This window comes from Orycteropus afer, unplaced genomic scaffold, assembly GCF_000298275.1.
Source record: "Orycteropus afer afer isolate SDZICR_OR568_19922 unplaced genomic scaffold, OryAfe1.0 scaffold00021, whole genome shotgun sequence".
Classification (NCBI taxonomy): domain Eukaryota; kingdom Metazoa; phylum Chordata; class Mammalia; order Tubulidentata; family Orycteropodidae; genus Orycteropus; species Orycteropus afer.
This window is the reverse complement of record NW_006921608.1, coordinates 12240551-12261615: the sequence shown is the minus strand read 5'-3', so window position 1 is coordinate 12261615 and position 21065 is coordinate 12240551. Positions and strand designations below refer to the sequence as shown.

Here is a 21065-nt window from a genome sequence, read left to right as displayed (position 1 = left end):
AACAACAACAACAACAACATATATATATGTCAACAAATGTGTAGCAGTCATTAGCACTTGGAATCATTTTTATTAAATCAAAAGACATTATCTAATTTTGAACATGGTTATATCATGATGACAAGGCAAATAGGAGAGGAAATCTCAGTAATTGTTTTATAGATTACTATCACTCATTTCAATGAGTTACTAGAACATGCAGAAGAGATGTAGAATAGAAAAGTTCAATTTTACATTGAGGAAAAATTAGAATCTTGAAGTTTCTTTTATTTTTTGGCTTTCCCCAGCTGCTAACGGCATTTAATTTGGCACAAGAGAAACATCCAGAGGCTATGGGTTCTTTCTAGATTGCTGCAGCATTAAAGACCCCCTTGCTACTGACTTTATGGTGTAGCTTTTGTGGTAAATCAGAAATTCTGTATTTGGAGGGAGGCAGAAAGGAAAGGATACAGAGTAGAGGGTTACAAGGCTCTCAGCATTCCAGAGTTGACTTCTGTTGAAAAAATGGCTTGAATTCTAAAGATAGGCTTCCTTCCGCTGTGCCCTTCTGACACATGGAGCTCCGACCAATCCCAGAGGGAAGAGGGGCTCACTTGGGCATCCTTTGTATTCCTCCCTTGAGAATCAGATTTGCTGGCCCAGGGAATCCAGCAGTGTGATTTGGTCCCAAATGTCAGCTGATGGTGGGAACTTCCAATTGGAAAAGATACACAGATAGGAGCACTTACCATTTCCGGGTTCTCTGCAGCCTGCTTCACCAGCTTTTCTGAGATCATCTTCTTCAGGCAGCTACTCAGCAAAAAAGCCTAATAAATCCAGAAACAGACAAGCTCTTCACCCTCTTCCTTTCCTCCTCCTCCCACCACAAAGCAGGGTCGAGCTCCGCCCTCCAACACTATGTGTTCAAGAATTTAGATTTCTTCTTAAGTTTCCAGAAATTTACACAAGATGTAATTAGCACATAACCATACATGCTTTCAGTTATAGGGATAGATTTACAGAAAAGTTTTAAAAGACAGATGAAAAATGGCCAGGATCTCAGTACTAATCTTCTTCCCTCTTAAGACATCCTCCTCATCCATTTGCTGTATTATTTTATAAGCAGAAGATCATGTTTTATAAGCACCAAATAATAAAAACCACTTATCATTGTAATCAACTAAACTGATGACAGTCAACCTTGCATTTAATTATATACCTAATTATTGAGGACCTATTATTAGGGATAAATAGTAGCCTGTCTATTTGGGAAAATATATTAGTACTTTGTTGCTTTTATTGAACTAAAAAAACAAAAACAGTTTTTTCTTTACTTTCTTATTTTTCCAGGACTTTCAGTCACTCACTTGCAAGACTGATAGCTGTCCCTGATATCACCTGTGGTTTAATGCTCATTGTTATTTTTACAACACACACAGACTCACAGAACAAAAGCCGGGCCTTCCTTGTTCCAGGATCTGCACCCATATATACCAAAGGTAAGGTTCCCTATGATTTCCCATTTGCTCCTTTCCCATTCATCCACTTCCTCCCTTGTCTTGCTCTTGCTTTCAGTTCTGGGGTGAAAAACTCTCTTCTTGCCCTTTGGGGTTTGAGAAAACTGAAGCTCAAAGCTTTGAGACGACAGGCCTGAACGCTGTGTGTTCAGGGACAGTCTCTGTGCTGGGGGAGACGGAGAGCAAGGAAAGGAGAAGAGAGAGAGAGAAAACCCAGGCTGGGTGGTGGCCAAAGGGGTGGGCATAGAAAGCAAAACTACACGGAAAGTAGGAAGCTTAGAAGCAATATCTCAGTCACACGGGGCTGTAGAGAACCATTGGAATTCATTTTATTTGTGGAAAAGGAACGGAAGGAAGAGAGAAGAAAGGGGCTGCCACCAATAAGAAAAAAAGGAACAGATGTAGAGTTTTAGCGACCCCTCCTTGGGTTTCTGAGACAGTATCACTACGGAAGTAGATTGCCCCCTCTTCCTTCCAAGGAGTGGCTGGTGGATTTGCACCGCCAGCCTTCTGGTTAGCATTCAAGTGCCTTAGCCACTATGCTACCAGAGCTCCCACCTTACATATTCGCACAGATAAACAGGACTAGTTGTTAACAAATCTAGGAGGATATCAAATTTTGTTACTACATATAAACCCTCCATCTGTTACTCTTTTTTTTCCGTATTGGTGGCAGCCCCTTTCTTCTCTCTTCCTTCCGTTCCTTTCCCACAAATAAAATGAATTTCGATGTCGGGGTCCGACTCCATGGCACACAACAACAACAACAACAACATATGTAAGGTAGGAGCTCTGGTAGCGTAGTGCCTAAGGACTTGACTGCTAACCAGAAGGCTGGTGATTTAAACGCACCAGCCACTCCTGGGAAGGAAGGTTGGGCAATCTACTTCAGTAGTGATACTGCCTCTGAAACCCAAAGAGGGATCGCTATGAGTAGGATCCGACTCCATGGCAGTGGGTTTGGTTTGGTTTTTTGGTTTACATGTAAGGTCTACAAAACCAGTGTATGAAATAGTTAAACATCAAATCCTAAGCTGAGAGACTGCTGGAGCTCCTGAATCTATTGCCTGGAAACAACTTTTAAGCCTTGAACCAAAACTATCCCATGAAGTCATCTTTAAAGTAAACAACAATTTAGCTTATTTCATAAAGAATGCTCGCCTTGAGCATTGCATATTTTAAAGAATTAACTATTCTGGATGAAATAGACAACTAACTCTACAACACAGAACAAGAACTTTAAGGGACAGAGAGAGAGTCTTAAGAGTGGTAAAACACTATGGGCAGAAATAGGGAGAAAGGTGAACAGTATGAAGCATGTAACTGTTGGTAATGAACTGTCCATGTGAAAATTACTGAATGGATGTATGTTGTTTTTGTGTATTTTGACAAAAAAGGAAAAAACTTTCAATATCTTCCTCCCCCTTGGGGGGAGGGGATGCGAAGCTGACATAGGTAGGAAGGGTGTCCACAAGAAGTGAAGTGATTCTACAGTCCTATACCAGGTACACAAACATGTATGCTAGAACTCGACTATTAACCAGGTAAAGATTATGAAAAATAAAGGGATCGAGCTTTTGTTTAGACAGTCTAAAAAGGATTTGGGCCCAAGCCCTCATTTATATTTGCAGGGCACGCAAGGTACATTTCTGCCTTGTGCAGAAGTAGCCACTGGGTGCATATCAGTAAACTCACACTCCAGAGAAAATAAGGCTTTTCTAGGAATCCTTCAAAAGAATGTTTATTGCACCTCTCCACAGTGGTTTAAACTCATTTGCTACTGAAGAGATTAAAAGAACACAATAAAACTTAACTACTGCACTTAACATTCCAGGCAAGTGGTTTCATTGAATCCCTGCATCTCTCCAAGTAACCACAAATCTTGCTTCAGCAAACCATCCTACCACTTCCCTCAGGATGTTTCATATTTAAGGTAAACCTAAGGGGCCTATTTCTTCAACTTAAGATCTTGGTTTAGTGCTTCGTGTTTTTCAGAGAACCTTGATGTCTATTATTCCATGACCACAGATGTGCTGGGAGTGGAGAACTGGAAGGGGTTTGGGTGCCTAAACCAGAATACTCCTTGGAATTTAGTGTGAGGACTTGAGTATAATGTCGATGAAAAGATTACTGTGAAATTTTGATTCTGCTTTAGAACATTTGTAGAGTTGATTCCAATTTGAAACACTTTAAGTTAGTTCAATAAAAATATTTTTACAATTTAATTTGGTATTTAGCAAATTAGATTTTTTTTTTTAAGGATTCTTATTCCGACTTCAATTACAAGTCTGTGGCAGACACTGATAATTACACCCAAGAGCCTGACCCTCTTCCTCCTTGTTAACAGAGCCTTGACTTTATTTGAGATGACAAAGTACCAAGCCCAAGGCAATGAATCATGCTTATTCTAAGCTGATCAGGAGTCCTGTTCCTTTTTGTTAGATCCTTGATTTCTAGACTCCCTTACAGCTAGGGGGAGTTCTGGTGGCATAGTGCCTAAGGCATTTGACTGCTAACCAGCCACTGCTCAGAAGGAAGATCAGACAATCTACTTCCACAGTGATGTTGTTGTTGTTATTTGCCATCGAGTCGGCCCGACTCATAGCGACCCCTCCTTGGGTTTCTGAGGCAGTATCTCTACGGAAGTAGGATTGCCCAACCTTCCTTCCGAGGAGTGGCTGGTGGGTTTGAACTGCCAGCCTTCTGGTTAGCAGTCAAGTGCCTTAGCCCCTATGCTACCAGAGCTCCTTCCATAGTGATACCACCTTGAAAACCCAAGGAGGGGTCACTATGAGTCAGATGCAACATGATGGTAGGGAGTTTAGTATTTTTTTTTTTTCGATTTTACAACTAGGAGTAGTCATGTGACTTAATTCTGGCTAATGAGATATGATGGAAAGTCTCCTAGAAGGCTTCTGGGAGAAAGTTTTTATTTTCCAGATAAAAAGGATAGCTTTCATCTGCTTAGAAAGAGAATGACAGAGATGCCAGTCATCTACCTCGAGGGTTCCTATTGAGATAATAGAAATCTGCACGTCTAAACCAAGGGTCAGCAAAATCCAGCCCATGGGCCAAATCCAGCTCACTACCTATTTTTGTAGGAGCTCTGGTACTGTAGTGCCTGAGGCATTTGACTACTAACCAGAAGGCTGGTGGTTCAAACCCAGCAGCCACTTCTCGGAAGGAAGATGGGGCAATCTACTTCCATGTGATAACGCCTCGGAAACCCAAGGAGGGGTCGCTATGAGTCAGATCTGACTCAATAGCAGTGAATTTTTGGGGGACCTATTTTTGTAACTAAGGTTTTTATGGCACACAGCCATATCCATTTGTTTATGTATTATCCACGTCTGCTTTTGAGCTACAATCAGAGTTGAATAGTTGCAACAGGGACCATTTGGCACATATTTACCATTTAGCTCTTTTAAGAAAAAGTTTGCCAGCCCCTGGGCTAAATCATAGTTGGGTCATCTGTTCGTTCTTGGTTAACTAAATTCATTTCTAATCGATAGGAAGGTCATGACAACTAATAAAAAACAAACAAAATAAAAAGTACTATAGACCGAAAACAATGTGCAGAGCACAGTCTAGCACTCTGCACTCTGGGTGGGTTGAGATAACGTGCTTTGTCCACCCTAGTAAGCAAGAGAGCATTCTAGCACAGAAGTTGGCCAGGCTCTGCCCTAAGAACTCACCTGTTTGGTGTAGATGACAAACCACTGCCAGCGGCTGTCCTTGCAGTACTGAAATCTGAGCTCTAAGTTCTGGTTGAGAGTTCGCGGAGGCCCATCCCTATCCAGCCGTGTCCCCTGCAGAGGAAAAGATCCTGTTAAACATTCAGCAGAAATTTAAGTGCCTATTATGTCCTGAGAGCAGCCCTGGTGAAGCAGTGGTTAACTACCCAGCTGCTAATGCAAGGGTCAGTGGTTTGAACCCACCAACCACAACATGGGAAACAAGAGCCGGCAACCTGCTCCCACAAAGATTATAGCTTAGGAAACCCTGTGGAGCAGTTCTACTCTGTCACATGGGGTCACTATGAATCGCAATTGATTCAATGACACACAACAACATTATGTCCTAGGCAAAATACCATAACAAATGGCACTGTCCCTGTTCCCAAGGAGCTACTATTGAGGAGCCATGAAAGTAAATTACCACAATTTGGTATAATAAATCTTATAAGGGAAGCAAATAGAATGGTCACCTAACCCAGACTAGGATGGTAAAGGGTGGCTTCCTGGAGGGAGGAGTGTCTGAGCAGAAGTAGAAGCTAAGTTTGTTGCAATTTTTTTTTTTTAATTTTGTTTTGGTGTAGGGGGGAGAGTGACAGATGATTCCTGGTACAAGAAAAAGCAAGAGCAACTGCACAGAGGGGTGAGGCAGCCTGCCCTAGAGAGACACAGCAAGGGATCTAATCTGGTGACAGCACAGGCTCCAAGGCACGCGATGTGGTGAGAGAAGATGCTTAGAGAGTTTGGGTATCAAAACACAGTCCTGTGTCCAAGAAGATGGAGCACCTGTTTGTTTCCTTATTCCTCCCACTAAGTACAACTGAAAACACTAGACATTATATATAAAACATACATAGGACTCTGAATCTATAATTATCTCAAAATAAAACACTTACTTGAAAATAATGAACTGCTTAAATAAAAAATAATATTTTTAATAATAGTTATGAAATTTATAATATGTGTAGAGTTACAATATGGCAAAATATCAAAATGACAGAAGGAGGAAGAAGTATATGTTGTAAAGTTTTTACACTATTTGTGAAATGGTCTAATATTTGAAAGGAGACTGTACTAAGTTAAAGATGTATATTGAAAACTCCAAAATATATTGAAAACTTTAAAGTAACCATGGGAGCTCTGGTAGCATAGTGACTAAGGCACTTGACTGCTAACCAGAAGGCTGGTGGTTCAAACCCACCCACCAATCCTCGGAAGGAAGATGGGGCAATCTACTTCCATAGTGATACTGCCTCAGAAACCCAAGGAGGGGTCGCTATGAGTTGGGTCTGACTCGAGGGCACATAACAACAACAACAAAGTAACCATTAAAAAAATAATAAAAGAAGTGTGGCTAATAAACAAATGATGCAAATGAATGGAACCATAAAATACATCCAGTTAATCAAAAGAAGGCAGGAAAAGAGGAAAGAAAAGAACAGATGGGACAAATTGAAAACAAATAGCAAGATGGTAGATTGAAACCCAACATATGTATATTTAATTAAATATAAATATTAAAGGCTCCAATAAAAAGTAAAAACATCAGATTCAATTAAAAAAAATCAAGACCCAACAAAATGTTGTTCTCGAGAGCTTCATTAAAAAATATAAAAACACAGAGACGTTAAAATTGAAATGAAAGAAAAAGATACACTCTGCAAATGCTAATCAGAAGAAAGCTAGTGTGGTTGTATTAATTTAGGCAATGTCAATTTCAGGGCAAGAGCTATTGCCAGGAATAAAGAGAGACAGAATGTAGTGATGGAGTCAATTCACCAAGAAGGTAAAAGAATCTTGTGTGTGTGCACCTTAAAACAGCATTTAGAAATATATGAAGCAAAAACTAAAAGAATTCATAGACAAATCCACAGTGATATCAAGAGATTTTCATACTTCTCTCAGTAACTGATAAAACAAAGTAGAGATAAAATGCATGAAGATACATAAGACTTGAACAACACTATAAGCCACTTGACCTAATCAACATTTACGGAATATTCCATTCAAAAGCAGAATAACACACATTCAAGTGCACATGGAACATTGATCAAGGTCGACCATATTCTTGGCCATAGGCCAGAAGTTCAAAGGGACTAAAATCACATAAAGTATGTTCTCTGACCCAAAGGAGAAAGAGGTAGGGAGAAAACTGTTAGGTTCATCCAGGCAGGGAATGTTGATACCAGCAAACTTGTGATGATGGACAAAAAGGGACATCCGTAAGAAATAGAAAGGTGGTAGAATTAATGGAATAAAGCCTTGGTGGTGCCGTGGTTAAGCTGCTAACTGAAAGGTCAGCAGTTCAAACCCACCAGCTACTCTGTGGGAGAAAGATGTGGCAGTCTGATTCTGTAAAGATTTACAGCCTTGGAAACCCTATGGGTCAGCTCTACTCTGTTCTATAGGGTTGCTATTTGACTTGATGGCAATGGATTTAGAATGGATAGCTCTCCATTACCAACTAAAAGTATAGAATAAAAGAGAGAGAAAAGTTAGAGATAATTCCAAGGTTTCTGGTTCAGGCAAGTGGTGGTGATGGTGGAAATTATCATTGACCAAGATGAGGAATACAGGAGGAAGGACTCCAGTGTGGAGATGAGAGGATAAAGCTGAGTCAGGTTTGGGGAAAGGATGAATATGAGATTACCTGCGAGACACGAGTGAAGATGTCCACAAGGAAACACTGGACCCTCTGAGAGAGATCTGAAGGGCAGATTTCAGAGAAGACAGAGGCAAGATGGTAGATATGGAAGCCCAGGAAAGACCAACATTTCAGAAAGGGTCAGGAAGAGAAGCAGCCCACAGAACTGGGGGAGGAAGGAGAGGGAGTTTTGAGGAGGAAGAAATGATTTTATGGATATTTGGGAGATTTCTAATTTTTTAACATTAGAGACCATGCTAAGATAAACAATCATGTTCATAAATCTTTACATATATCCATAAATTAGCCTACATCTGTAGAGGTAGATTTGTTAGATCAGAAGGTATATACCGTGGGTTTTTTTTTTTTTTTTTGTCATTTAAACCCTTAAATGTCTAATTCAGTAATATTAATTCCCATGTTGTGCTACCATCACTACTATCCATTTCCAAAAGTTTTTTTTTATCACCCCAAACTGATACTCAATACCCATTAAGCAATAACTCTCATTCCCTCTCCATACCCAGCCCTTTGTAACTATTAATAAACTTTCATCCCTATACATTTGTCTATCACTCTGGTAGCACAGTGCCTAAAGCACTTGACTGCTAACCAGAAGGCTGGTGGTTCAAACCCACCAGCCACTCCCCGGAAGGAAGGTTGGGCAATCTACTTCTGTAGTGATACTGCCTCGGAAACCCAAGGAGGGGTTGCTATGAGTCGGGGGCCAACTCAATGGCACGTAACAACAACAGGTACCTCATCTAAGTGGGGAATTTTAAAATCATCGGAGGAGGCTTCCTTGGTAAGGTAAGATGCCAAGATACTCACAAGGAAAGTGACCTGCCAGCACTTGACCCTGTTCATCAGGAAAATAATGTCCTCAGTTTGGTCATCAGGCAGGGTTATGTGGCAGCTGATTTCATTGTTGCCAACAGAAACAACAGCTAGACAGCCTGGTTCTGGGTAGTCACAGGTACAGGGGTCCAGCTGCAAGCATCCATAGTGCCATACCTCTCGAGACAGCTCCAAAAACTGCACCCAAAAACAGGGAAGGGAGCAATAGGTCACTTGAAGCAGATGAAAACCTCATGTCAGAAACTATCACCAATCTACAAGAACACATGGAATTCAGGGTCACTGGAAGCATCTTTTTCTTGTTGACCATTTGCATGAAGACCATGCCCCTGTGCTATCTGATAATAAGCTCTGCAGAAATCCATGGTGTATGTGGCCACGGCAGGGACATTTCTGCCTTATGCACCATTGTGTCTCTGCAGGTGTGACACAGCTTTGGTACAGATTAGGAAGGAAAATATTTAGTGCGTGAATGAAGAATGAAGAAAACAGGGGAGTGAACAGTCAATGGGTAGGCATGGCTCCATCTCAGAAGATTAGAACATAGCAAAATTAACGAGAAGTGCACATTTAAAATGCTGCCTTTCAATAAAACTAAGCTGAGGAAAGCTGTCGATTTTTACAGGCTATTTTAGATGATGATTGTCAGAGAAAGAGACTTTGGAAATAGCAGTGAAATGAGAGTAAGAGCAGGTCTGGTTTTTAGGGAGAGTTCCAGACAGTCCAAGAGTGTCAAGGGTATACTTTCTGTGTCATTGCTAAAGGTTAGTTTCTTCCCATTGCTTTTGAAGTGATCTAAGAACAGTGGCAGTTGCAGTTTGCTGGTGTCCTAGCTTCCTATCTGGTACATTTTGTGTTTTAACAAAGTATTATTGTGAATGATGGCATTTAAAGGAGCTGACATCGGTTTGGTGACCAGTTTGGACCTCCAGTTTCCATGATGATCCTGCCTTGTGAGTGTAGATACAACGTACAGAGAGAACAGTGCTTACTTTTTTTTTCCCCCAGAGTTCTCACTTTGTTATTGTTGCTGGGTGTTACAGAATTGATCGTGACTAACGTCAGTGATGGAAACTCTGGTAGTGTAGTGCCTAAGGCACTTGACTGCTAACCAGAAGGCTGGAGGTTCAAACCCACCAGCCACTCCTCAGAAGGAAGGTTGGGCAACCTACTTCAGTAGTGATACTGCCTCGGAAACCCATGGAGGGGTTGCTATGAGTTGGGTCCAACTTGACGTCACATAACAACAAAAACAATAATGTCAGTGATGGTTAAATCTGAAAGAAGGTCACTGCGTGACAACCTCTCCAGTCCTTATACCTCCCTTTCAAGGACTACGTGAAGTGCTCTTTGATAAAACAAAATGCATTGAGAATAAGCAGCAAAGGACAGCTGCCTCCTTTAGTCGCATATGGGACAAGTATATGAGGCTGTCATTCCTCCCAGGCATGTGTTGTACTAGCTCCTTATGCTGAGGCCCATGCTTCAGCTTGGGAGATGCATTAAGCTGCCCCACCTCCATTTGGATCAGTGGGAAACATCAGAAATTATAGGTCACGAGTATCTGATAAAAGGAGGCCTGTGTGGTGTAACAGTTAGACACTTGGCTGCTAACTGAAAGGTTGAGGGTTCAAACCCACCCCATGGTTTTGTGGGAGAAAGAACTGATGATCTGCTTCCCTAAAGATTACAGGCTCAAAAACCCTACTCTGACACTTGGGCTCACTTGTGAGTAGATATTGATTTGACTTGATGGCACCCAACAACACCAACAACCTGATATGGGGTGGTGGTGGCAGGGGGCTGAGTAATCTTGCAACAGAGCATATAGAGAGTAGACACATGCACTTGCTACAATAGTTTCTTGTTTATTTGTTGTTGTTATGTGCTATCTAGTCGGACTCAACTCCTAGCGATCCCTCCTTGGGTTTCCAAGGCAGTATCACTACATATATCTCCAATAGTTTATTTTATTGCTTTGCAACATTTAAAAAAGAATTTGCGATACAATATTTTGACTGCTATAAGCTAAAAGAAATGAAGCGTTTTTGTTTAATTAAAAATTAAATTCCATTTCTCTGGAAAATTAGTGATGAACTTGCTCACAATGCTTATTGGCATTTGCCATTCAATAAAGGGGGTGTCATGATATTATTGACTATATGAACGCAAGAAGACACAAATCTGGAAAAAAAATCTCTTAAGAAGACTGTATCTAATAAAGACAATTTAACAGGGATAGCTGCTGAAGGTATGTTTATATATTTGCATTTAGATCAGGGGTTGGTAAATGTCTTTGTTAAGAGTCATATAATAAATATCTTTGGCTTTGCAGGCCATAAGGTCTCTATTCCAACAGCTCAACTTTGCCACTACACCACAAAAGCCACTTTAGACAATACATAAACATATGAGTGTGGAAGTGTGCCAATAAAACTTTATTTACGAAAATAGGCAGCAGGCTAGATTTGGCTTGTAAGCCATAGACAGCTGATCTCTGCTTTATGTCAAAAGACTGTTTCTATAAATTAATTTCACTCATTTTCAATTCCAAGTTCTCTTATACATGTAGAAAAAGTAAAGCAAGAGTTGTTAATGTGTTATCTCCATTAGCAGAAGAAGAATTTCACAAACAAATAATGTTCGTTTTATAGCAGTATAATTAGATTTTAAAGAGAAAATGAGTCAGGTTAATTTCAATAATGATTTTTTTTTCCATCTAATTCATGGACCTAAAGTAAAGGTTGTTAAAAGACCAATGTTATGAATTTATTATTATGAATGGCAAATTCAGGTCAAAAGAATTCATCAGAGAAAAATAAAACTTGTTTTTGTGGCAATAATACAAATATAAATTGGGCAAGGTAAAGCCACATGACAAAAACAACATTCTTAATAAATCAAGAATTTATAGGGCAGAAATGTACTTAGAATTGGTTGCGGTATATAATTTATAATTATTTCCAAAGAAGTGGCAACACTCTATCCATCAAAATAGAATCTGACATTGTCAAAATTTAAAACTATTTTTACCCAGGCAATCCCTGGATTACAAACGAGTTTTGTATCTAAGTCTTTTCCAGGCAATTTTGTACATAAGTTGGAACAGTAAAGTGTGGTTGGTATCTAATGTCAGTGAGAGGTTTGCCTTAGTATATAGTATATGGTGTACCTTTCTATACACGAAAAACATCAAAGAAACATTTCCAGATACACTAAAACATCTTTAACATTGTCATACAATAATAATAATGCTGTTTTGATGCACTTCACAAAGTAGTGCCTGTTTGTTGTTACGAACCACTGTATGCACCTTAAATTTGTAATACAGTAGGTTTTACCAGGGTTGGTTTGTAACGAGGGTTGTACATGAGTCAGATTTCATAACCCAGGGACTTCCTGTACATACACAGGTTAAGTGTGTATATTTTGGGGTCAAAGCTAAGGTGGAACACCAAAAAAAAAAAAAATTCTCTAATGTAGCAATATGGGCTTATTCTTTTCTTTCATATTTACTTACTCATTTGTTTGCAGCTCATCAACCAGATTTTCAAAATGTCTGAACCTTAAAAGAATTACATTGTATATTCACCTAAGTGCATTTTATTCAAAATCAATGCTTTGGTGTGAACACTGCAAAGTCTAAAGAATAAAAAGAGACAATACAATGAAGCAGAGACCATTTCTTCTGTTAAAATAGTCCTTATTTGTCAGGCACTCATACACAATGATGGGGGTGGGGGGAGTGGTGCAGGAGATGTGTGAGTTGCTGCAACCTTAATTGAAGCTTTTAAAAATGGACATTTAGAAATGTATCCTAAGGAATAATAGAACATGAACTCAAAGGCAGAAGATATTGGCTGCAGTTTTCACGAATGTTCAGCCAGGAGCTCTACCAGGTGTTGGGAATACCCAGAGTGTGTGTAAATTAGACATAGGCCTGGCCCTCCTGGCACTCACTGCCTAAGTGATTTATAGCAGCAAAAAGATGGATACACTCTGGACGTCCAATAATAGAAAATTTGTTAGCTAAACGATAACATAGCTGTGAAACGAAATATTCAGTAGTCATTAAAAATAATGTTGAGGATCTATATTAATTAGCTTGGCAGAAGATTCACAGTGTCTGTATTGTTAGACTCTTTAAACAATGAGCCTTCATTAATTTTATAATCAGAAAAATCAATAAAGATATTCTCATTTTTAAAAAGAGCCCCACTGTTAGTGCTTGATGGGTTTATAAATTAAAATACAGAAACAACTCAATTCCAGTATGTTTCCTTAACTCCCTTCCAAATGATTTCTCTTAGTACAAAATTTGATTCACCTTTGTCTGACTGTCTTCTTTCTGAAGTGTAGCTAATTTCTCCCTCTGCGCCTGTGTGGGTTTGGCCCATTCTTTTTCAATGTCCTGTATTGCCTTAAAACATGTTAAAAAAAAAAAAAGAAGAATCTTAGCAGAAATGAATTAACCTGACAAGAACATCCTCATGTATGAAGGGCTATACAAATTGGCCCAAGTGGATATATATAAAGATTTAGCAGATTATAAAGGCTACAATTAGTGGGGGTAGGAAGAGATTATTCAATGGTTTGGGGACAACTGGCAAAATTTGGCAAGGAAAATAAAGCTAACCTTTTTTCTCACACCACTCAACCAAATAAATTCCAGATAGATTAAAGATTTGAATGTAAAATCCATAATAAATAACTAAATACAAACTAGAAGAAAATAAAGGTGAATCTCTCCACCTTGAGGTAGGAAGCGTCTTTTTAAAATTGCTGTTGATTCTGACTCACGACAACCCCACATGTGCAGAGTAGAACTACTCCATAGAGTTTTCAAAGCTGTGACCTGTTGGAAACAGGTCCCCAGGCTTGTCGTCTGAGGTGCCTCTGGGTTGGTTTCAACTGACAACCTTTGGGTTAATAGTACAGCGCTTAACTCTTTGTGCCACCTCCCAGGGACTCTTTAAGAACCAAAGATGTTGTTGTGTTGTTATGTGCCATTGAGTCAGATCGGACTCATAGCGACCCCTCCTTGGGTTTCCAAGGCGGTATCACTATGGAAGTTGATTGCCCAACCTGCCTTCTGAGGAGTGGCTGGTGGGTTTGAACCGCCAGCCTTCTGGTTAGCAGTCAAGTGCCTTAGGCACTACGCTACCAGAGCTCCCTTAAAGGAATTGTTGTTGTTGTCGTTGTTATTTGCCATAGAGTCGGCTCCAACTCATAGCGACCCCTCCTTGGGTTTCCGAGGCAGTATCACTACGGAAATAGATTGCCCAACCACCTCGAAAACCCAAGGAAGGGTTGCTATGAATCGGATCCAACTCGACCACAGTGAGTTTGGTTTGGTAAAAGGAATAGCCAATATAATTACATAAAAATATAAACCTTTGGTGCACAAAAACTATCAAGAACAAAATTAGGAGGCAAATGGTAAACCAGGGAAATGATTATATCATGTGTTTATATATTCTTTATATAAAGAATTAATACTATTTATATAAAGCAATAGCAGGTCTGACTTGAGCACACATAAGAACAACAACATAGAAATATGGACAAAGAATATGTGTAGGCAATTCACGAAAAGGAATTCCAAGTGGTAAAGATATAATCAATCTCAACTGTAACTAAAGAATTTTTTTTACCTTTAAGCTTGGCAAAGATCACATATTTTGTAATATTCAGACTTGGCAAGGGTATGGGGAAATGGGAAGTTCCATGTAGGACTGATGGGATTTAACTGGTACAAGTTTCTGAAGTAATTCGGCAGTGCAAATCAAAAGCCACTTATAGGAATGATAAACATAGATGTGGGGGGAAATGTGTTGATAAAAGTATTACTACAATTGTCCATAATATTGAAAATGTTACCACTTGTTAATAGCAGCAAACACATGCATAGTGCTTATTGTAGGAGAGGCAATGTTCTAACTGCTGTAAAACAAAAATCAATCCTCACAGCCACTCTATGTGGTAGGTATTATTATGTAATGTCCAGGATAAATTAAACAGGATTTATTTAAGTTAGGGTACAACCAAATAAGGGAGTCCCTGGGTGACACAGGTGGTTAAGCAGTTAACAATTAACTGAAAGGATGGCAGTTCACCCCACCCAAAAGTGCCTTGGAAGAAAGGCCTGGCAATCTGCTTCCAAAAGTCCACTGCCCTGAGAACCCTATGGAGCAGCTGTACCCTGCACATGTGTGGACACCATGAGTTGGAATCTTGATGGTATCTAACAACAACAGCAATCAAATAGTGGATTACGATACCATTAAACATTATATAGAATATTTAGCAATATGGGATAAGTCTGTTATGTACTGATAAAAGAAAAAAGTTTCATATTACAAAATCAGGGTATAATGGTATATGTCAATTTTTAGAAAACAAATAAGCACGTATAAAACAAAATAAATAAATGATAAGAGCTTTGTATGCATATCTATATATCAAGGAAGTACATACAAAGGAAATATATGGGGAAAAAGAAAACTCACTTCCATCGAGTCCACTTTGACTCATAGTGACCCCTCCTTGGGTTTCCAAGGCAGTCTTCCCACAGAAGTAGATTGCCTGATCTTCCTTCTGAGGAGCACTGCTGGGTTTGAACCACCAGCCTTCTGGTTAGTAGTCAAATGCCCTAGGCACTATACCACTAGAGCTTTCATATGAAATAAACACACCAAAAGAATGAACAGCTTATAATGGTAATTGGTTTAAGATTTTGGGTGACATTTGCTTTCTTTTTCCAGCTCTTCCATATTTGCATATCTTTTATAAAAAATGAAAATAAATATTACAATTAAAAAAATGAATACATTATGGGTGCTGTCTGTTCATCAGCAAGTGTCCCCAGGCTCCAACTCTTTAGTGGCTTTCTCAGTCCTGTTTCCTATTCCATTGCTAAACAATTTAAGCAGAACAATTCTGGATTCCATGGTAGAAATCACCTAGAAGACAACCGCTCCCTATGGAAGCTCTTCAGGATTGTCTTAAGCAAAATGAAAAATGTAAGTAATAAAGCAGGCTGCCTTTCCCGCTCCAGGTTCCTTTCTCTGTCCTCCTTTCCCTCCTGGTACTCAGCCTCGGAACTTTCTGCCTTTCCCCTTAATCCAGCTTGGCCCCAAGCAAGCATCAGTAATAACTGAATAGCTAATAAGCTGTACATCTCATTAGCTATATACTTAGCCTGTGTTACTGTGATTTATTATGCTTTAAAGGAATTTCCATAGTTCCTCCCTTAGGCTCAGGGCTCCTCAAAAGAAGACCTCAGTGTATCTTGCCCAGTGCCTTACATACCATAAACAATAAATCTTTGCCAATTATGTCATTTACTTATGCCTTAATCTGAATGTAAGTCTATGTGTTACTTCCCTCAACAATGTGGGCAGGCTACGCCTTATTTCCAAGAGGGGAATAAAAAGCTGAATAAATTTTTGACATTGCTGTTTAGGTTGGGGTCAAAGGGGCAGCGGGATTAAAGAGGAGGAAAAAAACAGTATTTGTAGAGGACCTGTTTCAGATGGATTTTCTTGTTGACTTTTCCCCAACCATTCTGTAGGGTAGAAACAGTGACCTCCATTTTATAGATCAGTAGACTGAGGGTCCCACCACTTGTCCCTCAGTGTGTTGTACTGTGGTGACTTCCATGTTGTTTTGATGCTGGAAGCTATGCCACTGGTGTTTCAAACACCAGCAGGGTCACCCATGGTGGACAGGTTTCAGTGGAGCTTCCAGACTAAGACAGACTGGAAAGACCTGGCAATCTCGCTCTGAAAAAACAGGCCAGGGAAAACCTACAGACAGCAGCACAACATCTTCTGATAGATCACCAGAAGATGAGCCCCTCAGGTTGAAAGGCATGCAAAATACACCTAGTGAAGAGTCGCTTCCTCAAAGTAGAGTTGATCTTAATGATGTGGATGGAGTAAAGCATTCAGGACCTTCCTTTGGTGATGTGGCATGACTAAACAACTGCAAACATCCATCAATTTGGAACTTAGAATATAACAAGTACGAATCTAGGAAAATTGGAAGTCATCAGAAATGAAATGGAACACTTGAAGATCAACATCTTACGTATTAGTGAACTAAAATGCTCTGGTATTGGCCATTTTGAATCAGACAATGATATAGTCTACTATGCCAGGAATGATAAATTGAAGAGGAATGGCATCACATTCATTGTCAAAAAGAACATTTCAAGATCTATTTTGAAGTACAATGCTGTCAGTGACAGGATAATATCCATACTCATAAGGTAGTGCAGTGCCTAAGGCATTTGACTGCTAACAAGAAGGATGGCAGTTCAAACCCACCAGCCACTCCATGGAAGGAAGAGTAGGCAATCTACTTCTATAAAGATTTATCACCATGGAAACCCAATGGGGGTCGCTATGAGTTGGAATCAACTCGATAGCAGTGGGTATAAGGAAGATCAGTTAAGATGACTATTATTCAAATTTTCCCACCAACCACTAATGCCAAAAATGAAAAAATTGAATTGTGTACTAACTTCTGCAGTTTGAAATGAATCAAATATGCAATCAACATTCCCTGATATATAGCAATGATTGTACGCAAAAGTTGGAGACAAAGAAGGGTCAGTAGCTGGAAAACATGGCCTTCGTAATAGAAACTGAGACCAGAGGTCACATGATAGAATTCTGCAAGACCAACGACTTATTCAGTGCAAATACTTTTTTACAACAATGTAAACAACAACTATACACATGGACCTGACCAGATGGAATAAAGAGAAAACATAAAAAACAAACTCACTGCCGTCTAATTGGATCTGACTCATAGTGACCCCTCCTTGGGTTTCTGAGGCAGTATCACTACAGAAATAGATTGCCCAATCTTTCTTCAGAGGAGCGGTTGGTGGGTTTGAACCACCAGCCTTCTGACCAGATGGAATACCCAGAAATAAAATCAACTACATCTGTGGAAAAGAGACAATGGAGAAGTTCAATATTATAAGTCAGAACAAGGGGCTGACTGCAGAACAGACCATCAAGTACTCTTATGCAAGTTCAAATTGAAGCTGAAGAAAATCAAAACAAGTCCATGAGAGCCAAAGTACAACCTTGAGTATACCCCACCTGAATTTAGAGACCATTTCAAGAACAAATTTGACACACTGAACACGAATGGCTGAAGACCAGATGAGTTGTGGGATAGCATCAAAGACATAATATATGAAGAAAGAAAAAGGTATTAAAAACATAGTAAAGAAAGAAAAGACCAATATGGACTTTGGAAGAGACTCTGAAATTTGCTTTTCAATACAGAATAGCTAAAGCAAACAGAGCTCTGGTAGCATAGTGGATAAAGCACTTGACTGCTAGCCAGAAGGCTGGCGGTTCAAACCCACCAGCCACTCCTCGGAAGGAAGGTTGGGCAATCCTACTTCCGTAGTGATACTGCCTCGGAAACCCAAGGAGGGGTCGTTATGAGTCGGGGCCGACTCGATGGCACATAACAACAACAACGACAAAGCAAACAGAAGAAATGATGAAGTAAAAGAGCTGATTTCAAATGGTGGCTCCACAAAGTAATTAGAATGAAATGTGCAAAGACCTGAAGTTAGAAAACCAAAAGAGAACATGTTCAGCCTTTCTCAAGCTGAAAGAACTGAAGAGAAAATTCAAGCCTCGAGTTGCAATACTAATGGATTTTACAGGCAAAATACTGAACAATGCAAGAAGCATCAAAAGAAGATGGAAAGAATACACAGAGTAACCGTACTGAAAAGAATATGTCGACATTCAACCATTTCAGGAGGTAGCATATGATCAAGATCAGATGGTATTGAAGGAAGAATTCCAAGCTGCCCTGAAGGCATTGGTGGAAGATAAGTCTCCAGGAATTGGTGGAATACCAACTGAGATGTTTGAACAAATGCACACAATGCTGGAGGCACTCACTTATCTATGCCAAGAAATCTGGAAGACAGCTACCTGGCCAACTGACTGGAAGAGATCCCTATATGTGCCCATTCCAAAGAAAGAGGGTCCAACGGAATGCAGAAATTATTAAACAATATCATTAATGTCACATGCAAGTAAAACTTTGCTGAAGATAATTAAAAAATGGTTGCAGTAGTACACCGAAAGGGAACTGCCAGAAATTTAAGCCAGATTTAGAAGAGGATGTGAAACAAGGGATATCACTATTGATGTTAGATGGTCTTGGATGAAAGCAGAGAATACCAGAGAGATGTTTACCTTTGTTTAAATAACTGTGCAATTGAATTCGACTGTGTGGATCATAACAAATAATGGACAACGTTGTGAAAATGGAAATTCCAGAACACTTAGTTAATTAGCAAATTAGTTTTTCATTCAATAATAGTTCGTATACAAATTGCTCTGAGACATTGGTTGTGATCCCTGCAAAGTGTCAGCACTCTCCCCGTTTCCACCCTGGGTTCCTCATTTCCATTCGTCTAGTTTCCCTGCCCTCACTATCTTCTCATCTTTGCTTTTGGGGAGATGTTGCTCTTTAGGTCTCTTATAGTTGATTGTTCTAAGGAGCTCATTCTTCCCAGGTCATTTATTTTATATGTCAGTCGATTACTTGGCTGAAAAGTGGCCTCCCAGAGTGGCTTCAGTTCCAAGTTAGAAGGATGTCTGAAAGGTGTAGTCTCAGGGGTTCCTCTAGTTCTTTTCAAGAATTTGAATTTTCTTCTACATTTTCACCCACTCTAACTGGGAACTTCCTTTGTGTTCCTGGTCAGAGCAGTCGGTTTGGGTAGCCAGGTACCATCTAGTTCTTTTGGTCTCAGGTCAGAAGAGGCCATGGTTCATGTGGGTCATTAGTTCTTTGCACTAATTGCTTCCTGGAACCCAACTGATTTTTTGTGTTGTCTTGTACCTTGCAATGTTGTGAAATTCCTCTTTTAGTTCTAGCAGTCTTCTCGTGGAATCTTTAGGGTCTTCTGTGTATAGGAGCATGTCATCTGCATATAAAGGTAGTTTTACGTCTTACTTTCCAATTTGGATACGTTTTATTTTTCCATTTCAGAGCAATAACTGGCTACGACTTCCAGTACAATGTTGGATAGAAGAGATGGAGATGGGCATCACTGTCTTGTTTTTTTCTCAGAAGGAAGTCTTTTTCCTTTTCTCAGAGGGAAGGCTCTCAGCTTTTCTCTATTGAGTATGATGTTGGCTGTTGGTTTTGCATACATGCCCTTAAATATATTGAGAAAATTCCTTTCTATTCCTACAGCATAGAATTTTTACAAGGAAGGGATGTTGAATTTTATCAAATGCCTTTTGGCATCAATTGATATGATCAAATGGTTGTTTTCCTTTGTTTTATTTATGTGGTAGATTACACTGATTTTCTAATGTTGAACCACCCTTGTAATCCTAGTAGAAATCTCACTTGATCCTATGTGGATAATTTTTTTCATAGGTTGCTGCAGTCTGTTGGCTAGAATTTTGTTGAAAAATTTTGTATCTATGTTCATAAGGGTTATTGGTCTGTAATTTTCTTTCTTTCTTTCTTTCTTTTTTGTTATGTCTTTTCCTGGTTTAGGTATCAGGGTTATGCTGGCTTCATGGGAAGAGTTCAATAGTGTTCCTTCTTCTGTGTTTTTGATGAGATTGAGTATAATCGGTGGCAATTCTTCTCTGAATGTTTGCTAGAACTTTGCACTGTAGCCATCTAGTCTTGGACTTTTTGTTGTTATTGCTGTTGGCAGCTTTTTGATGACATTGTCAATCTCCTCTTTTGTAATGAGTCTGTTTAAATTTCCTCTGTTTGGATAGCTAGTGTGTTTTGAGGAATGTGTCTATTCTAGGTTTCCAAATTTGTTAGAGTACTATTTTTCATAATTCTCAGCTATGATCTCCTTTATCTTTGTTGGATCTGTTGTAACATTACCTATTTCATTTCTTAATTTGGCTATTTGCCTCTTCTGAATTTTTTTCCTTTTATCAATCTATTCTATTGATCCTTTCATATTAGAGCTTAAATTCTAAAGCACTTGGGGTTGTGGATGGCTGTGTCTGCAGTGGGAGCCCCAACTCCTATTTAAAGCTTGACGAGTTTCAGATGCCATTTGGGTTCTTTCTGACCATTGAACCAGCACTGTGGATGTGCATAGACAAGCTCCAGGACAAACCTGCTGCTGTTGTTGTTGTCGTTAGTTGACGTGGAGTAGGCTCCGACTCATAGCGACCCCTCCTTGGGTTTCCAAGGCGGTATCATTATGGAAGTAGATTGCCCAACCTTCCTTCTGAGGAGTGGCTGGTGGGTTTGAACTGCTAGCCTTCTGGTTAGCAGTCAAGTGCCTTAGGCACTATGCTA

The 21065-nt window shown here is 39.6% G+C and overlaps 1 protein-coding gene across 1 annotated transcript in view; it reads right to left on the bottom strand.

Annotated features, from left to right (window-relative positions):
* SNX31 (sorting nexin 31) overlaps positions 1-21065 on the bottom strand; it is a 74828-nt gene that overhangs the window by 7950 nt on the left and 45813 nt on the right. The window contains exons 9-12 of the mRNA XM_007934826.1: positions 13060-13152; positions 8706-8909; positions 5192-5305; positions 729-806 (exon numbers count right to left, since the gene is read on the bottom strand). Of these exons, the coding sequence (XP_007933017.1) occupies positions 729-806; positions 5192-5305; positions 8706-8909; positions 13060-13152 (489 nt within the window). The remainder of the gene's footprint in view (positions 1-728; positions 807-5191; positions 5306-8705; positions 8910-13059; positions 13153-21065) is intronic.